The following is a 21,336-nucleotide window of genomic DNA, read 5'->3' on the forward strand; positions in this document are numbered from 1 at the left end:
AAGACGTATTGGGTCAATCATTTATCTCATGTAAATATGTTTAAGGGAATGGAAATGATTTTTTAAAATTGTAAATGATGTGCTTTTAATCTTCTCATGTGACCAGTAAATGATGTCATACATTGATGACATCAACGCAAATAATAATTGTACTCTTCATTTTGTTGTCTTTGTGTGTGAGCATCATTGCGGTCATTGTCTGAAAACAGGCAGTAAATTTCCTGTGTTCTCAGTGTGCAGAGACCAAAGACACACACAAAAATGGGTCAGCCTGCAACTTCCTGTGTCGCTTTGGAAATTGGGCCTGAGAAATGGGCTGAGGAAGACATGAGTACGCCTGAGCATTTACTTCAAGCGTTAACATGTCCTGTCAGGTGGTCCCGGCGGCGTGAGAACGTGTATTTGTACGTGGTTTGACATTTTACTGCTGCCACTTTTAGCAAACATTGGGTAACCTCACACAAAATATACAACTGCTGTCAATGTCAATGAGAAAACCACAGCGAAGTCTGATTGAAAACATGAACATTATGTTACATGAACATGACTTTAGTATAGCAATAAAAGGACAATCATTATCAAGATAAAACCCAGGGTCCGCAAAAATAACCAGAAAAGCAATGGTTCTAGAATTGAACCCTGTGGTACCCCATAAGACAGTGGAGAGGAGTATAAATGCCATGGTTTACTACCTAGTTCTGTTTGGGCTATTTTAACATGCTCTGGTAAAATGAACTTCTAGAGTGATTGACTGCCTGACACCAAAATAGAGTGCATGTCAGTCAAGGCAAGGGGAGCCACCTTGAATAATCACAGTGGTAGTCAACCATCAAGATCCCATTTGTACAAATTCCGTGGCCATCTTTTCAAGTCCCCGATCGGCATTTGAGCAAATAAATATTGACAACCAATTGTTTGAAATCCAGACTATAACCAAGGCTGTCAAAAAAATTGTTTCCATTTTTCGAGGGATCGGGTTTTGACAGTTTGATCACATCCTAGCCATAGGCTTCATAATGTATTGATGTGACACGTGCCGCGGGGCCGATTCATAGGGGGCCCATCTCCGTCAAAGCCCTCCGAGTGGAAACAAAGAGCTTTTTCCACTGAAAATTCTTGTGAATAAATGCTGAAATCCCTCAATTCTTCATAGATATGGACGTAAAACAGTCTCGATTGTTGGTTAAAAGCAAAAAAAAAAAAACGTGCAGGTAGCATTTATTTTACGTAAATATTGCAAACAATGAGGCTAGTCAGTAAGGAAATTAGCGGCCGCCATATGTAAACAAAGAGCTTTTTCCGTTGAAAATTCTTGTGAATAAATACTTAAATCTGAATTCTTTATAGATATAGACGTAAAACAGTCTCAATTTTTGGTTAAAAGCAAAAAAAAAACAACAAAAAAAACCTGCAGATAGCATTTTTTTACGTAAATATTGCAAACAATGAGGCTAGTCAGTAAGGACATTAGCAGCCACCACATGTAAACAAAGAGCTTTTTTCCGTTGAAAATTCTTGTGAATAAATGCTTAAATCCCTGAATTCTTTATCGATATGGATGTAAAACATTCTCGATTTTTGGTTAAAAGCAAAAAAACATGCAGGTAGCATTTATTTTACGTAAATATTGCGAACTATGAGGCTAGTCAGTAAGGAAAACGAGCAGGTAGCATTTATTTTCCGTAAATATTGCAAAGTATAATGCCAAAGCTGTAGCGGCTAATTTCTCCCATTGATTTTTTTTCACGTTTCAAAATGAATGTATGGTACGAAAAATATAATAATTACCTTGAATCCTCGAACAAATCACTCCTGAGACAATCCTTCCTGTTTGTATACAGTACAGCTTTCATACTTTTTCAACCTAAATCCGACGTTAGATCGCTACATGTGACCGACTGCTAATAAATGATGTGGAGTGTTGGACGGCCCCCTTCGGGAAGGCGTGATGCAGAGACTGGGGAATGTGTCATGTCAATACATTATGAAGTCTATGTCCTAGGCCTAAAATGAAAAAAAAAAGAGCTGGGATAGGGGTATGACAATATATTGATACGTTGACATATCACGATACTTTGTATCCCAACAGGTTATCGATATGCTCCCTCCAAGAATCGATATATTGATATAGCAGGTTACTACCAAAATTTCCACCAGAGTAGTGTCTATGTTAACTCATTGGCTGCCATTGATGGCGCGAGACGTTCTATTCATTTTGACTGGGAGGGGCAAATGAATAGTTGTTCATTCAGCCCTCCCAGTCAAAATGAATTGGACGTCTAGCGCCGTCAATGGCACTCAACCGTGAGCATTCAAGCCAGTCCTCCCAGTGATGCTGTCATCTTCACGAGGGCAAAAAAATATTCAAGATGCAGCCTCTGCTCTCACATTAGCAATGGCTCCTATAAATAATGGCTTTACAAATCATGCCTACGACTAAACACAACTAAAACTGCTTGTATGATGTTCAAAAAGCGAACATTGAACATCAAAAATTCAGGTGTATTTTTGGGAGAACAGGAACTACAAATTGTCTCTGAATTCAAGTACCTTGGAGTGACACTTGATTCCCACGGTCTTTTAAGAGCTACATTAAAAGGATATGGAATACAGTGAAATTCAACCTTTTATAGCACTTGGGGCTGCAAGAATGTTTCTGCATTCAATGTTTTTATCTCACAATGAATATTGCATTACATGTTGGCAACTGGCAGGTGTAAATCAAGGGCGTAGGTTTGTTCTCAACATTGGTAGGGACGATATAACGGCATAAACCGCATGTACACTTTTTGCTGAGGACGGGACATTAATAAAACCAAAGAAATTAGGTGAACGGGGTCAGTGTTACATTTTTCACTAGTATGAATCTTTAATTAATGGATAGGCTTAATGTTCAATGCAAAATAAATCTGTATTGACTTTCACACTGCAAATTTATAACGTCTTAATCAGATCAGCTGACCACCTGCTTCTAGTAGTCCCAAGATCAAGGCTGAAGCTTAGGGGTGACCGTGCATTTGCGGTGATGGCGCCCAGGCTGTGGAACCAATTACCACTTACTATTAGACAGGCCCCTTCACTTACGGATTTTAAATCATGCCTTAAAACATTTTATTTTTCTTCAGCTTTTAATGTGCAATGACTGTTTATGACCTCGTCTTTTATTTATTCTATTTTTATGTGTTTGTTTTACTTTTGGAAGTTAACTTATTTTGCTGTTTTATGGTATGTAAAGCACTTTGGACTACTTGGCGGATTTTTAAAATGTGCTATAAAATAAAGTTGATTGATTGATTAATCTGATAATTTTTCCTAAATTTTTTCGAATAGTTTTGTCCATCTTGTTTTGAGTGTTAAAGATTTAACAGATTAATGGGTCAGATTATTCCGTTTACTTTAAGTAAATATTACCATTTGTTCTCGTTAAGCCCATACATTTCAAAGTTCGTAATTTTTCACCTAAATCAAGAAAAAAAAAGGCTTTCAAATAATGTTCTGAACAATATCCATTCTTGAATTAAGAACATTTAAGGGTTTTTTTAGATTAAATATATTAACTTTCTGCTTAAAATAAGTGTGTTAAGATTATTTTCAGATCACTTTTTTTTCTTATTTCTAGAAATCTAAGTGAGTAAAATTTACTTAAAACACTAGCAGATAATATCACTTATTTCTAGTAGATTTACTCGAAAAAACAAGGGAATTTAACTAGTTTTAAGGAAGTGTGTTTTTGGAGTGCATCTATATTGGTTCAGCTGATAATCCATTCGATTCAAACCTTTGTTTTCAAAAACTACTACAGAACCATTTGGGAAACTTCTAGAATGTCTGTCTGGATTTTATTAGCAAATTTGAATTGCAATATCCGAACATAAATTATTTTAACATACGCAAGAAATACAAACCATGTTGGTCATCTCTAAACTATCTGGGAATACAAATAAATCACATTTGTCTTATGACATTTCAAAATTAACTGTCTAACAAATTAAATATAACAAAAAACGTCTTAGTCAGGGAATAACAAAATAAAAATGGACCCTTCCCTCAGGTAAAACACTCCTGCTTCTTGTACACAAGCACAGCCGAACTAAACAAAAAATAAAAGCTCCTTTGGACTGCTTTAAGACCACATAAATACAATAAAAAATAAAAATTGGAGCGAAGGGGTTAAACCTCTGTATTTCTCACAGTTTAATTAACGTTAACAGTAGAAAACACATACAAGAGGATATTTCTCTCAAAGCAGCATCCTACTCGAGTTTCACAAAGATTACGGTATGCTAACTCTGATGCAGGTCAGACTTTCAGTAGCAAAATTCGTGGTGTGTTCCCCACCTCCACCTTTTTACATTACCTATAGTGGCTGCTGCTGGCGGAAAACAACTTCTAATATCCCTCGTCTTCGAAGGGGGTGGAGGAGGCGGCAAGTACTGTACTGTGTTTCTCTCGGGGCCCGTGCCTGCGTGTGTGTGTGTGTGTGTGTGTGTGTGTGTGTGTGTGTGTGTGTGTGGGGTGGGGGGGTCAAGTCATCAGCCAATCAAACGTGCGTTTGAGACAAAAAAAATGGACTGCCACATTCAGCAAATAAAAGGGGTTCATTGTAAGTCTGAACATATTGAAAGTAATTCACTTAATAATGGTAGGGTCAATTCTATCCTTACAACATATGGGAAGACAATCTAAATGACCTATATAACTGAACTCATTATATAATGCAAATAAGGTTGCTTAAAAGTTGATGGGGACAATTTGAGCATCCTGAAAAGTTGGTAGTGTTTTGTTCCTTCTGTCCCTATGCAAACCTACACTCTTGGTGTAAATACATGCAATACCATAGAATCGCTCTGTAAAAATCGTTAACGGTCTTTGCCAGAAAATCAAAGTCATTCCACGTTTGTAACATTTTTAAAAAGGTACAAGTTATTGACCCTGGATAGTTTTATTTTATTTTTTTAAAATGGCTTGTCCGATGTAAAAGATATTATATTATATGGACTCGCCCACCTCCTACCTCGGACTTTAAAGGGCTCACAGTGGTCTCAGGACCAGGGCCTCCTCTAGAAGGGACTGTGAGGTCCCACTCAGAAAAACAGTCTTTCGTCAAAATTCTATCTCTGTAAAGGCCAGTAAGATCTGGAACAGTCTACCACTCGTTATCAGGGAGTGTCCTTCATTACAAACCTTTTACTATACTATGCTGTATTTTATTGTAACCGCTTGTTCTTTCTTATGCCTAGGCACTTCAGATGTATATGAGCAGTTTTGCTATTATCCGGGATATTTGCATCTTTTAGATGTGCCTAAATAGATGCTCATTAAAATGCACTGTCTCTATCAAATAAATAAATAAATAACTACAGAAAGCTAGAGGTGCAACAATTAATCGGTTAATCGACAACTAGTCCATTAGCAAATTATTCGACAACTATTTTGATTTCCAATAAATCGTTTAGGACCTTCTTCACCTTAAACTTGTCTAAATTCTTGAAATTATAACATACACAAAATTTCTCAGTTGTAAGTATTATCAAATTTCTTCATTATATTTTTGTTAAGTCAAAGCAAGACATAAAAAAAATCAGCTTTTACAATTTTCGGACATCTTACTGTCTAAACTAGCTTCTTAATAAGGCTGCAACAACTAATCGATTAAAACCGCTTCATAAATTAGTTGCCTACGAATTTGATAACCGATACAGTTGTAAACTATAGTTAAGTCAGGAAGCTGAGATAAAATACAATTTTGTCTTCATTGTTACTTACTGTAAGACCAGAGGTGGGTAGTAAAGCGTTACATGTACTCCGTTACATTTACTTGAGTAACGTTTTAAGGAAAAATGTATTTCTAAGTGCAGTTTTACTAAGCTATACTTTTTACTTTTATTTGAGTAGATTTGTGAGGAAAAAAACGTTACTCATACTCCGCTACTTTGGGCTACACAAGAGTCGCTACATTTTTCCTCCTTATTCTACATACAGTATTAGATTTATTATGTTTCTTACCAGCGATGCCAAAAGTAAAGACGTGCCTGTTGTATTACCGGGGTAGCTCTACCGATTTCACCAATGAAACGTCGCAACAATAATCACATGACTCCATTGTACCAATCAGAAGCAAGCTTGCCATACTATCTTCACGCCAGCCTGTTCAGTCATGTGGCGTCTTTAAAGCACCGTAAAAAATGTATTTGTATAAGTATTTCATATATAGCGCTGCCCTGAACATGAATTGAAAGTGCGGATTTTAATCTCTCCCCAGTTTTTATTTGGCACGATTGACCACGGACAACCGGACATATGATCCTTTTGATTTCAAACTTGTAATTATGAAGGAACTCTTGACTATTCAAACTTGGAACTGTTTTGTCCACCAGAGGGCAGTCATGCTCTTTGGACAAATAATGCTTCATTTATGTATTTTTTTTTTTCTCTCATCGGAATTCAATTTTTTTTTTTGTATTTCATTGGCTTAATGTGGTTATGTAATTGGTTATCGTACAGTACCATTATAACAAAAGTCTATTTTGATAACTTTGTGCTCAGAAAAACAAATACCATTGTTTGAAAAAAATAATCCAACAAAGATAAAAGCAGTTACTCCCAGTCTTACTCTTTACTTCAGTATACTTTTCACCGAATACTTTTTTAATTGTACTTGAGTACATTTTTTGGACGAATACTTTTACTTTAGAATATTACTTTGAAGTAATGCTACTCGAGTAAAATGTTTGGCTACTCTGCCCACCTCTGCTTACAACATGCCTAAAACAACTTCAAGGTAAATTGGGGAGGTAATTGAAACAAGAGACATTTATCTGATTACAGTGGTCCCTCGTTTTTCGCGATTAACGGGGACCAGAATCCACCACGATAAGTGAAAAACTGTGAAGTGGCGCCCCCCGCGAGACATAAGAAAAAAAAAAAAAATTCTTTTAATTAATTTATTTATTTATTTTGTATGTTCAATTTATTTATTCAGATTTAGCATTGAAAAGAGTATAAGACATGTTTTTCTTTTTTTTCCCTCAAAAGGAGTATAATTAAAAAAAAAAAACTTATACTTAAAAATATAAAACCTAAATAAATGCAAAATATGTATAAGGTAGTCCTATGTTCAGGCAGTGCAAACAATTGAAGTCAAGTAGCAGCAGTTGACAGTGAAGGCAATGAATATTGCACATTAACATTGCACATAAATAAGGATTGCACGTAGAATATGTGTGTGAATAGAAGTTAAGTAGCAGAAGTTGACAGTGAGGCATTGAATATTGCACATTAATATTGTATGTAAATAAGTATTGCACATAGAATATGTGTGAATACAAGTTAAGTAGCCGATGACATGAGGCATTGAATATTGCACTTAGTAAGTATTGCACATAGTATGTTGCATGTAAATGAATATTGGACATTGGGTGATGTGGTGTTACGTATGGCTGTTCTGGGTGGAGATGGCTTTGGCAAAGAAACTGTTCCTCAGTCTGTTTGTTCTTGCTTTCAAACACCTATAGCGTCTCCCAGAGGGGAGCAGTTCAAACAGCTGTAAACCAGGATGTGAGCTGTCCTTGAGGATGTTTAGAGCTCTGAGGCATCGAGAGGAGTAGATGTCCATCAGGGAGGGGCGAGGACAGCCAATGATCCTCTGCGGCTTGACTGTCCTCTGAAGCCTCTCCCTGTCTGCAGCAATGCAGCTCCCGTAACAGGTGGAAATGCAGTATGTTAGCAGGCTCTCAATGGATGAGTGGCAGAAGGCCAGCAGCAGCTTCCTATCCAGCTTGTTCTTCCTGAAGGCTTCCAGGAAGTGCAGACACTGCTGAGCTTTCTTTATCATAGCTGTTATGTTTGCTGCCCGTGAGAGGTCATCTGAGATCTGGACTCCTAGTAACCTGAAGGTGTGGACCCTCTCCACACACTCGCCATTGATGTACAGGGGTGGCGTTCCTCCTGAAGTCCATGATGACCTCTTTGGTTTTGGTGGTGTTCAGGGCCAGGAATGATTTTTAAACAAAATAAAGCAGAAAAATGCTTGGCTTTATTAAATGCTTCATTGAGTGAGTCAACTCAAATCCGCTCAGGCTGCTCACCTACACACAATGAGTTGCCAGAGCAACTGTTTAATAATGATTGACGCATGCGGCGCTTTGAAGTTCGCTTCTCTGGCAAGATCAAACATCAAAGTCTGTCAATCATCGTTAACTTTAATAAGCAAGTCCAGTGCACTCACTGCCTGACCAACAAAGAGCAGGGAGAATGACGGAGGGACGGAGAGTGAGACTACGCGATCGGCTCAGGACAGCTCATCTGTATTTTTTATTTTATTTATTTTTTTAATTGAAAAGAAATCTGCTATGGACTGAGGGGCATAAAGTTTGGAGCACAAAGCAGCGAGGAATCACTGACATCGATTAATCGATTATGAAAATAATCGCGAGTTCAAGCCCTAAAAGACACACATTTTTTTACTAGAATGTTGGAATAATACAGTATAGTGTCGTTGTAGTTATTTACTGAACTTTTGCACTGAAATATTCACATAGTCAAAGGTTTTTGTCTGACTAATAAATATTGTTAATTTTTCAATTTAGAAAAAAACTGTGTTGGGCACGTTACTTTAAAAAAGTAATTAGTTATAGTTACTCACTACTTCTTCCAAAAAGTAACTGATTTAGTACCTGAATTACTTTATAGAAAAAGTAACTAGTTACCAGGGATAGTAGCTATTTCTGTTACTTTAAAAAAAAGTTGTTGTATGTCAAATAATTTGACATTTTCTGAGCGGTATTCGAGTCAGTTGAATAGAGAAGAACAGACAGGTAGTTGTGCTATAGAAGCTTGTAATATCTATTGCACCTCACCAACAACAGATTTATCCTACACTTGAAGTGCAACAAAAATAAACAGATTTGAATTGCTTACCGCAGATGTCGACAAAAGCTTTGCCCCGGGACATAAATTACACTTTACGTGCACGTTCTTTCCTTTAATTTCGACCAACTTGAAATAGTGTTTATATCTCCCCCTCGTAAAGGACAAATTTTCCTCTGAATGCTCTGCCATCATATCCCTCTGCATCTGTTTTGCGTGTGTGTGCTTGCCGCACGCGTTGTTCCGGTTTGTGTGTGAAAACACCGGCTCTGAAGTACATGTGCTATTAGGCTCGAGTGTTTACGTCACAGAATGGGGGATCACGTGAGATTTAACAACAACGCAGCCATATTGGAAGCAGGTCTGGCTCGCGGGTCATTAAACTTTAACTTGCCAGTTCGATAAAGAGACAAACTCGTTACTAAGGTGAAGAACAGATATGTGAACAAGGATGTGAACAATGTTGACCCTTACGAGCAAGCCGAAGGCAAATGGAGTAAAGATGTCGACGGCTTACACAATTACATGAAATGGACATTGTGCTGTATTTATTGTTTGGTGTATGTAACTAAACTCATCAGCAATTCTGAAATTACAAATCGCTACAAAGCTACGAACAGTTTTGCTGCGGATGGGTGCAGGACCTGCACATTATGACCGTATCAAACGGCAACTCCAACGTTCTTGCAAAAGTAGGCTATGTGTGTTTACTATTTTCATTGCCATGAACCTGAACGCACCCCAAGTCTTGCATGACAAATAAACAGAGCAGAGTACTCGCTACGGCTGGTAGTTTCTTCAATTTGTTCAAAGTAACGCACCGCTTTTGACCGTCAGTAACAGTAACGGCGTTGTAACGGCGGAAAAAATAGTTAGATTACCCAGTTACTGAAAAAAAATAATGCCGTTACGTAACAACGTTATTTATAACGGCGTTATTCCCAACACTGGAAATAACTTGTTTTTCTCTAGTTGTATCGGAGAATATTTTGGATTTATTTCCTGACCCGTAATTGTTGTCGTCGTGAGCCTTACATCACAAATCGTATCGGAGGTATCCAGAGATTCCCACTACTAGTTGGGAACTTTTCCATCCCCAAAAGAGGGAAATTATTGCATTCCACATACACACAGTGCATAAAACACAATTCATTGGAAACAGGCAAACAACAACAAAACATTTAGTTCATATTTAGTTTATAAAGCAAGCCGTATTTGTTGCTTGTTCAGAATCGCCAGCCTTTGCTTGCATTTTCTCTGTCCCCAGTAGACTCTTCGGTATGTTTTGCATAATATACTGTGATGAGGAGGGGGGCAGGCTTTAACTTTCCTCCCTAAATAAACAGATAGAGGCTAGTGAAGTAGGCTGCAGGGATAAGCAAGAAGAAAACATAAAGAATTGTCTCTCTCACACTGTATATACACAGAAGAAGGATCGGCTTGACAATTTCTTTTCTTTAGCGGACAAAGGCAGCTGCCAAGACTTGATCAAGGTGAGATCTTTTGCAACAAAAATTCTCACACACATAAAATACCAACTTTTTTTTTTTTTTTACACTCTGCACATAACATTCAGTATTGCGATAATGTCTCATGATTTTATATCGCTGCCTGCTGCTTCATTTGCTTTTACTTAAAGCTCTATATAATGAAAAACAGAGCGTTGGCTCATCACTCACAAGCAAGCTTAGAGCTACAACATTTTTGTGGGGGAACAGCAATATGCTTGGCTGCCTGCTCTGGATAAAATAAATACTTTGATTGGTTAACCAGCCAAAGGGTGATGAATTACAGTCTGCCAGCAGGGAAAAACTTTTAATTAATGATCCTAATGGCGGGAATTATTTTTTTTTTATTATTTCTTCGGTGATTTGTCCAAGAACAAGTTTAAAATGTGTGTCCCTGAACCACGTGACCCCGGCTTGCACAGCTGCAAGGACATCTTTCTTCTTCGTGCACTTTTTTCACTAAGCAGTAAAAATTCCACAGTGATTACATGGACAGCTGACCGACAAGTACCCTGCAAGGATTTCTCATGTTAGTCCTGCACCATGTCAGAATTCTGTTACTTCTTGTTCTTGGGGAATTCCCATTTTTTACTGGATATGTTTGCAAGATCTATTTTCGTTTCGTGGGAACATGATAAGGAAACGTACAGTAGGCCTAAGGTTACAACAAACAACCCTGGTTGTTTCAATTGATTGTCAAATACATGTACAATGTGTATGTTACTATTAGTATGGACCGAACTAGTTATTATTTTTATGTAATTAATGAGATTTAAAAAAAAAAAAACGTATCACGAGGGGTGAAAATGGCTAGAATTTCTTGCCGGGACTTGCTCAAGGAGCCAGAATTGTATTTATTTATTTATTTATGTTTGAGGGTGGTGGTGTCAAACCTCCTAAAAACACAGAAATGCAAAGAAAGCTTGTTTTTAGCAGTTATACCTATAACACACAATAAAACAACAGGGTTTTACACATGCATCAGGCTAATGCATTACACTTACTGGGGCATACACTGCTGGCCAAAAGTATTGGCACCCCTGCAATTCCGTCAGAAAATGCTCAATTCTCCCAGAAAATGATTGCAATTACAAATGCATTGGTTGTATCATCTTCATTTATTTTGCTTGCAATGAAAAAACACAGAAAAGAATGGAGGGAAAAAAAATTTGGCACTCTCAGCCTAATATTTGGTAGCACAACCTTTAGACAAAAATAACCGCGAACCATTTTCTAGTGCTTTTTGAAGTGTGTTTTGGGTCATTGTCCTGCTGGAAGACCCATGACCTCTGAGGCAGACCCAGCTTTCTCACACTGAGCCCTACATTATGCTGCAAAATTTGTTGGTCGTCTTCAGACTTCATAATGCCATGCACGCGGTCAAGCAGTCCAGTGCCAGAGGCAGCAAAGCAACCCCAAAACATCAGGGAACCTCCGTCATGTTTGACTGTGGGGACCGTGTTCTTTTCTTTGAAGGCCTTGATTTTTTTCCCTGTAAACCACTGGTGTCAAACTGACTCCATAAAGGGCCAAGTGGGTGCAGGTTTTCTTTTAAACCAATGAAGAGGACACCTTTTGACCAATCTGATCTCTTACATGGGTAATCAGTTAAACTTTGTCAGATGCTGCTTGTTTCAACAGAAAATTCATTGGTTAAACTGTTTGCGCGGGATCGGTTGGAACAAAAGCCAGCACCCACTTGGCCCTTTGTGGAATTGGTTTTACACCTATGCTGTAAACTCTATGTTGATGCCTTTTCCCAAAACGCTCTACTTTTATCTCATCTGACCAGAGAACATTCTTCCAAAACGTTTTCGGCTTTTTCAGGTAAATTTTGGCAAACTCCAGCTAAGATATTACTACCAAAGCATTTGTAATTGCAATCGTTTTCTGGGAGAAATTGAGAATTATCTGACAGAATTGCAGGTGTGCCAATACTTTTGGCCAGCACTGTAGCGTGTGTGTGTAATGATGTATTTTTCTTGTTTGTTTGTTCTTCTCCTGTCTGTACTTCCCTTCTCTCTGTAACCCTATTACGATTTTCTGTCTGCTGCTTTCTCCTGAAAAAACAAAATGAACAACCACAATGGGAGTCCACCAAACCCCAGTGTGGCACATTAAAACTGATCAGTTAATCCAACATGACTAGCACGAGACAGACTGTTGGTTTTAGCGACTCGATGTGTTTTTTGGTAATTGAAAACTAAATTTACCGCAGATTGGAACATATTCTCAGCCCTCCTGTTCACCATCTGTGTTGTTGCGGAGACTTCAAACGCACAAGAGTGACGTTACTCGTTAAGAACACGTCACGCAAATAAACAAATCTGATTGCACGGACAGTGGCGCCACCAGGGGGTGGCCAGGGGTGGACACGGCCACCCCTATAAATTGGTTGGCCACCCAACTGGCCACCCCGCTTGCCAGTATATCGTTAGATTGTTGTAGCATCAGTTATGCATTTCATCCAAATGAATGCATTTATTTTGTTTTGTTAAATGTAGGGCTGTCAAATTTATCGCGATAACGGGCGGTAATTAATTTTTTTAATTAATCACGTGAAAATATTTATCGCAACTAACGCATTCGCGGTACGACTCATTCACGCATTGCCGTAAACAGCCTACAATGGCGCCGTTTTACTTATATATAGAGATAAGAGGCAGAGTGCAGTAGATACGAGCATTCATTGGGGCCGTGCTTTTAATTGGCAAAAGCTTTGTCATCTCTCCCACAGCAACTATAAATATTGTTGGAAGCGACGTGGGGAAGAATGACGGGAGTTGATCTTTTTCTTAACACTCAGTAGTGTACCCAACGCAGAGAAGATATAGCATTTGCAGCCACCACACACAGTCATGGTTGCACCACTTCCCATCATGCATTTGTATGCACATACAAACTCACATTTATCCTTTAAGAATTACAAGTCTTTCTATCCGTGGATCCCTTTCACAGAAAGAATGTTAATAATGTTAATGCCATCTTGTGGATTTATTGTTATAATAAACAAATACAGTAATTATGTACAGTATGTTGAATGTATATATCTGTCTTGTCTTATCTTTCCATTCCAACAATAATTTACAGAAAAATATGGCATATTTTAGAGATGGTTTGAATTGCGATTAATTACGATTAATTGATATTTAAGCTGTGATTAACTCGATTAAAAATTTTAATCGTTTGACAGCCCTAGTTAAATGTACACCTTATGCCTAATAACGCAATAAAACAGATAGTAGCCGTCTTTCTGATAGTTTACCCCTGACCTTTTTACTGCAATAATATATTGAAAACCTGAAATTATGGCTTTTAGTTTTGGCCACCCCAAGATTTTAAATGGCCCCATCTGGCCACCCCTATGAAAAATTTCTGGAGGCGTCACTGTGCACGGATGATTTCGTTCTGGCTCGAGAGGCCAATAAGGAGATGGGTCCCAGACTCTTCTCACAGTGTTTGAAAAATACAGGGAGAATAGTCTGACAGTGCCAGGCAGGTCCAAGGGTACAACAGTGTCAACCCGTACTATCCGTCGGCGTCTGAATGAAAAGGGTCTCTATGGTAGGATACCCAGGAAGACCCCACTTCTGACCCAGAGACATAAAAAAAAAGCCGGGCTGGATTTTGCCAAAACTTACCTGAGAAAGCCAAAAACGTTTTGGAAGAATGTTCTCTGGTCAGATGAGATAAAAGTAGAGCTTTTTTTGGAAAAGGCATCAACATAAAATTTACAGGAAAAAAATTAGGCCTTCACAGAAAAGAAACATGGTCCCCACAGTCAAACATGATGGAGGTTCCATGATGTTTTCGGGTTGCTTTGCTGCCTCTGGATCTGGCATTATGCATGGCATTATGAAGTCTGAAGCCTACCAACAAATTTTGCAGCCTAATGTAGGGCCCAGTGTGAGAAAGCTGGGTCTACCTCAGAGGTCATGGGTCTTCCAGGAGGACAATGACCCAAAACACACTTCAAAAAGCACTAGAAAATGGTCCGCAGTTATTTTTGTCTAAAGGTTGTGCTACCAAGTATTAGGCTGAGGGTGCCAAAACTTTTGTCCAGCACATGTTTGGAGTTTTGTGTAAAATGATATTGATTGTTTTTTTTTCATTTCCTTTTGTGCTTTTTCATTGCAAGCAAAATAAATGAAGATATTACTACCAAAACATCTGTAATTTCAATCATTTTCTGGGACAAATTGAGCATAATCTGACAGAATTACAGGGGTAACGGTACTTTTGGCCCACAGTGTACGTGAGAAACTGATTTCATTCAAAATTATTATTAACAAAAACGCCATATGGTAACCCCAACCTCCATCCCCTAATTTTTATTTTGCCTCATTTCCTCACATCTAAATGCAAAACCTCAATTGTAACTAGTTAGGAACATAAGATGTACAGTACATTAAAACTGAAGATAACGTAAACATTGACTTACTGTAATTTTCGGACTATAAGGCACACCTGGCTATAAGCCGCTCCCCATGAAATTTGACACAAAAAATGGCATTTGTTCATAGATAAGCCGCACTGGACTGTAAGCTGCAGTCCTCACTGTATTACGGGATATTTACATCAAAAGATAGTAACCAGTAACACTTTATTTGACAGCGGCATCATAAGACTGTCATATGACCAAGTGAACCACCATGAATCTTTGAACCAATTGGCTGCAAAACTTCATTTGGCCATCACTGCTCCCTTAAGGGAGACAGTCAACCTCTGCTGTCAACTGTTGTCGTCCAACTTGCCTCCTAGCATGCACTGCAGCACTACAAATGTAAATAAGATTCAAAATTCATGTTCTGTGCTAATTATTTCTTCAGTTACTATTCCAGTTGTTGCATTAATTGGTAGTTATGGTTTTAAGTAACTTTTTATTTGACAGTGGCACCATTAGACTGTCATAAGCCCATCATAATTATGACATGACACAGCCTTGAGCATTAATAAAGGCTTATGACAGATATCATTTTGTGTCATCCGGCAAATTATCTAACTTTTGAATGGATGTAAAAGATGCGAGCTGGACATAGATGGAGTAAGTGACATAATTTGCCAGATGACACTTAATCACATCCGTCATATGCATGATAGTGTCATGTCATAATTATGACGATCTAATGGCAGACTCTGACGCTGCTGTCAAATAAATTATTGCCTATTAACCCAATAAATCAACAATAAGCCGCACTGGACTATAAACCTCAGGATTCAAAATGAGGGGAAAAAGTAGCGGCTTATCGTCCGAAAACTACGGTATACAGGCTATTAATAAAAAAAATTAATAACATACATGAACAAAAATAACTACAAATGACCTATATTATGCACAGTGAAATGGAATATATTTTGAAGATAACGCAAACATTGACTTTTTTATATAATTTGGAAATAAGTAGCCTAACATAGGTAAATGAACATTGCAGTAAAACAGTTTTATTTAAAAACTTATTGTGTTTAATCTCACTTTGGGTATATTTGTTTTACCACAAGAACTGCATGCAATGCTCAATGTATCATTTATGATACAAATTAGAGAACGTATATACTTTTTTTTTTTAATTGTTAAAAAAAGTATATTATGTTTAAGAACCATATAAAGCTTTCAAAAAAAACAACTGAATTTTCTGTTCATTATTTCTGGGGTCAGGCATTACAACATGTTCAAATGTTCTGAACCTCCCCATCAACGCAAATAAAAAAATAAGCCTCTTCAACTCTTTCCTTTCTCTTAAAGAGCTGATCAATTTGCTGTTGCATTGCCCTTTTTTTTAATCGCATTAATTCAACAAGCTTTTTTTTTTCTTTTTTCTTTGTCCCAGACACATGTGTATTTGATTCAAACAGAGCTAACTATCCATGCTGATCACATGTCAGTATGTCAGCCAATTGGATGGACAACTGGAGTCCAGGCAGCGTGGTTTGTATGCGCACGTCGACGCGAGAGGACTGTCTCGTCGAACAAGCTGGGAGAACTCCATGGAATTAATAAATCATAAATATCGGTGGAAATGGATGATGCTACACAAGCACTTAATTAGACTTGTTGTTAACACTTGTGTATGTAAGTCTGACATTAGTAGATTGTTTTCTTCTTGGAGATGCGTGTTTGGCAGCCTAACTGTTTTTATAACATGGAGGTTTGACAGTTGCCGTCATATTTTCGGGATCAAAGCACCGTTCCGCCCCCGAGTTTTATAATGGAACGATGTTCCTGCACATTCACCCCTGAGTATAACGAGGGTTGCCAACTGTCCCTTGAAAAACGGAATCGTCCCATGGTAATGTACATTCGCTGCCGCCCTCCCAGTTCAAACTGATTGGACGTCTACTAGTGATAAACTAAATGAAATTCACAGCAGGAGGGGAAAAAGAGCTGGACCCATGTATCGATAATCGTTGTATCGCCGTAACGCTCACGATCGTTATCATGAGCTACCCAGAGTTTCCCGCCCCTACTTGTTAAATTGTTAAAAAAAAAAAAGTTTACCTCTGTTAATGTTTGCACATTTTAAAAAACATGTATTTTGAAAAAAAAAATTCGCCCAAAAACACACACATGCGCACACACACAAAAGGCTCAGGTTTTTGGGTATTTAAAAAAATCTGCTGATATTTGTTTTTCATGTGTTTATATCACTGAAATATGTACCTAATGTAGTTCTGAGTCATTTTTCACATACAAAACAAATTAATTAAATAATTAATTATCAGGCCGGCTGGCTCTACCAATGAGGTGTCCCTTATTTTTTTTGCAGGGCGTTGGAAACGTTGGAAAGTATAACACTCTTCATAGTACCTAAGAGAAAATCCACACATTCACTCTACACAGGAAGACCTGGGCTTAGATTGAAAACCCTAACCTCAGACATGCTAAGCCTATTAGCAGAGGTGGTTAGAGTAGCCAAAAATTGTACTCAAGTAGGAGTAACGTTACTTCCAAATAATATTACCCAAGTAAAAGTAGTCATCCAAAAAATGTACTCAAGTAACAGTAAAAAAGTATTTGGTGAAAAGAATACTATGAGTAACAATGTGAGTAACTGCTTACAAATTTGTTTGATTTTTTTTTTCCCAGCACAAAGTTATCTATATGGGCTGTTGTTACAGTGATACTGTACAATAATTCATTACATTAAGCAAAAAAGAAAATCATTGAATTCCAGCGAGAGAAGACAATGACAGAAATGAAGCATTATTCATCCAAAGAACATCAGTGCCCTCGAGTGGAGAGGTTAGTTTAGAGTGAATAGTTTCTTCATAGTTACTATTATGAAATTGAAAGGATCATATCTCCGGTTTTCCATGGTCAGTCGGTGCCAAATAAAGATTGGGAGAGAGGTTAAAATCCACGCTTTAGAGTCATGTTGAGGGCAACGCTCTATGTCAAATACTTCATTTTTTACGGTACTTCAAAGACACCAGGTGATTGAACAGGCTGCCGTGATCATAGAACAGCAAGCTTGCATCTGATTGGTATAACGCAGTGATGTGATTATTGTTGCGACTCATCTCATTGGTGAAATAGGTAGCACTCTTGGCATCACTGGCAATAAATAAATAAATAAATAAATCTGATATGAAGAATACAGAGGAAAAATGTAACAACTCTTGTGTAGCCTAAAGTTGTAGGGTAAGAGTAGAGTTTTGTCTTCACAAATCTATTCAAGTAAAAGTATTGCTTATTAAAACTACTCTTAGAAGTACATTTTTCCTCAAAAAGTTACTCAAGTAAATGTAACGGAGAAGTAACGCGTTACTACCCACTTGTGCCCATTAGTCAAGTATGCCGTTCACATGCATTAATCAATATGTTTATCCTTGGAATGTTATTTTACCTTTTTTCTGCTCTTAGGTGCAGCGCGATGTTTGGTATCCTCCTCAGCCTTTCCTTTGTTTACCTGGTGACGCAGGCGGCCCCTCCCAACACAGCGCCAGCCCCCTGCAGACGCTGCTGTGATGACATGGAACCATCAGAGGGGAGTGGTGCCCAGCCCCCGACCGGAGGGTACAACCAGGTGCCAGAGGTCCGTACCTACATCAACATGACCATTCTTAAAGGTACTACAATCACCGATCCTCACTTCAATTCAGTGTGCATCCTCTTTGCTGTCATGGTACAGTGATCCCTCGTTTTTCACGGTTAATGGGGACCAGAACCTGCCGCGACAAGTGAAAAACAGCAAAGTAGTTAAAATATACTAATTATGATAAGTTTTAAACATGTTACTGTCCCACCGTATTTAAACCAGAATAAAGCAGAAAAATGCTTGGCTTTATTAAATGCTTCATTGAGTGGGTCCACTCAAATCCGCTCAAGCCTCTCACTTACACGCATTGAGTTGCCACAGCAACTGTTTAACAAGTTAAACAATGATTGACGCACGCGGTGCTTTGCCCTTGCCAGAGGAGAAAACTTCAAAGATTAAACATCTGTCAATCATCGTTTACCTTAACTCATTTGCTCCCAAAAACGTATAAATAAGTTCTATTTTAATTGTTTCAGTGTCCCAAAGATGTATTTATACGTCTTTTATGTTTTTTTCACAAGAGACATCTCGGGGATCTGATTGATTTTAACTCCAAAGCACAATGCTGAAAATCCATTTTAAAGCAATAAAACTGGCCACTGGAGGGCAGTAGCGCATTTGGTAAGACCCGCAACCCGATTCAACGGAATGAACGGCCAGGCCACACGGCCGGGGCACCGGCGGAAGGCGACCAAATGGACGTCCAGGATGCCAGGTGACGGATGACCGAGCAGAACAACCGGGAGGATGCCCGGGATGCCAGGTGTTGGACGACCGAGCAGAACGACCTGGACCACCAGTGCAGCGGACGATGCCGTTGAGTCCATGCTGCTCGCCGAGCAGAGCCCGTGCTGCCTTCCGAGCAGAGCCCGTGCCGCCGTAATCGGCCGCTCGTGTCCCCCGCAGCCTCCAGTGTCCTGCACGGAAACGCGCACAGCCAAACCAGTTCCCCCCCAGGAACACAAGTTCTCCAGGTGAACTCTGCAACGAGGCAGTGGCCACCACAAAAGAAAGACTAAAAAAAATCCATCTTTATGAGACAGGCGGCGATGAGGGAAAAGTTTACCACGGCTTTCGCGGCGACAACAGCGTCATCTCTCAGTTAGTTATGTGTAAATAAATTGTTACTTTGCTATCAAAAGCTCCATTTGTCTTGTTCTTTATGTTATTTTGTAAAAGGAAAGCATTATTCAGATGTTTGGGATGTAACTAAAGCAGAAAATACCTGTGTTAAAGTCAATTATGTTTGAAATGTATGCTTTCACAAAAAGCTCAATTTCTCCAGTTTTTTTTTCATCAGAAATTGGAAAATTGCTCAAACTAAGCTATTTTCTAAAGAATGGAAAAAGATGAACTAACTTTTTTTTCCTGCTGAAAGAAGAGAGTCTAATCTTTCTTTTGGTGGCTTCCATGTTTATATAGCAATAGAACATAATTTTCTGTGGGCCTTGCAAAATCAGTCAAAATCCAGTAAAACGGCCGGGAGCGAAGGGGGTTTCACCGGTGAAAATGGCTGGGAGTGAATGAGTTCATAAACTATTCCAGTGCACTCACTGCCTGACCAACAAAGAGCAGAGAGAGGGAGGGAGGGTGAGACTACGCGATCGGCTCAAGACAACTCATCTGGGTTTTTTTGTTTTTTTTTCAATTGAAAAAAAAAAATCCACGATGGACTGAGGGCATTAAGTTTGAAGCGCAAAATAGCGAGGGATCACTGTATTTACTACAGCAATTTGATTATTTTGCTTTCTTTCAGGTGACAAAGGAGACCGCGGAGAAAGAGGGACGCCAGGTAAAATTGGACAGGAAGGCCCTCCGGGATTAATCGGGCCCATGGGCCCAAAAGGCTCAAAGGGCCAGGCGGGTCTCCCAGGAGACCCCTGCAAAGTGCAGTACGCTGCTTTTTCCGTCGGTCGTCGCAAATCCCTCCACAGCTTGGAGGCCTACCAACCACTGATATTCGACACAGTTTTCGTAAACCTCGACAATGACTTCAACATGTTCAGCGGGAAATTCATCTGCCACACGCCCGGGATCTATTTCTTCAACATCAACATTCACACATGGAACTTTAAGGAGACCTACCTTCACATCATGCGCAATGAAGCTGAGCAGGCGATAGTATACGCACAACCCAGCGACCGCTCCATCATGCAGAGCCAGAGTCTCATGCTGGACTTGGCCCTCAATGACGAGGTGTGGGTCCGCCTGTATAAGCGGGAAAGGGAGAATGCAATTTATAGCGATGATGTGGATATTTATATCACTTTCAATGGATACCTCATCAAAGCAAGCACAGAGTAGACATATGGTATGGAGGGGGAAAAAAACATTGTATTCTAAAAACAACATTGTATTCTGAAATTATAACTTTTTACCTTAACCATCTGCAGTTAATGCTGGCAATTTGTGTTCACCGGGCTTCCTATAAAAAGTGTGTAGAAATGTATTAATGAAAAACTATTGAGCCACCGGCTTCATGTAGTGAGTCAATATCGTCACTAGAGGGCAATAACCTCTTAATTCTCCTAACTAAAACAGGGCCAACTACTAGTCCTTCTCAAAAATTTTGCACATTGTGATAAAGTTCATTATTTTCTGTAATGTACTGATTAGCATTAAACTTCCATATAATTTAGATTTATTACAAACAACTGAAGTAATTCAAGCCTTTTATTGTTTTATTGATGATTTTGGCAAAAAAGTCAAGAAAAACCAAAAATCCCTATCTAAAAAAATTAGCATATAATGCAAAGGAACTCTAAAGAAGCTACTAACCTAATCATCTGAATCACCGAATTAACTCAAAACAACTGCGAAAGATTCCTGAGGCTTTTAAAAACTCCCAGCCTGGTTCATTACTCAAAACCGCAACCATGGGCAAGACTGCCGACCTGACTGCTGTCCAGAAGGTCATCATTGAC

The 21,336-nt window shown here is 38.8% G+C and overlaps 1 protein-coding gene across 1 annotated transcript; it reads left to right on the forward strand.

The window, feature by feature from the left end:
* The first annotated feature begins 9,441 nt into the window (after positions 1-9,441).
* Positions 9,442-20,974, forward strand: c1qtnf6a (C1q and TNF related 6a). Its single transcript, XM_057817191.1, has 3 exons — positions 9,442-10,361; positions 18,238-18,443; positions 20,169-20,974. The coding sequence occupies exons 2-3, from the start codon at positions 18,248-18,250 to the stop codon at positions 20,714-20,716; spliced, it is 744 nt and encodes a 247-aa protein (XP_057673174.1). The 5' UTR covers positions 9,442-10,361; positions 18,238-18,247; the 3' UTR covers positions 20,717-20,974.
* The last annotated feature ends 362 nt before the right edge of the window (positions 20,975-21,336 follow it).

This window comes from Corythoichthys intestinalis, chromosome 16, assembly GCF_030265065.1.
Source record: "Corythoichthys intestinalis isolate RoL2023-P3 chromosome 16, ASM3026506v1, whole genome shotgun sequence".
Lineage (NCBI taxonomy): Eukaryota > Metazoa > Chordata > Actinopteri > Syngnathiformes > Syngnathidae > Corythoichthys > Corythoichthys intestinalis.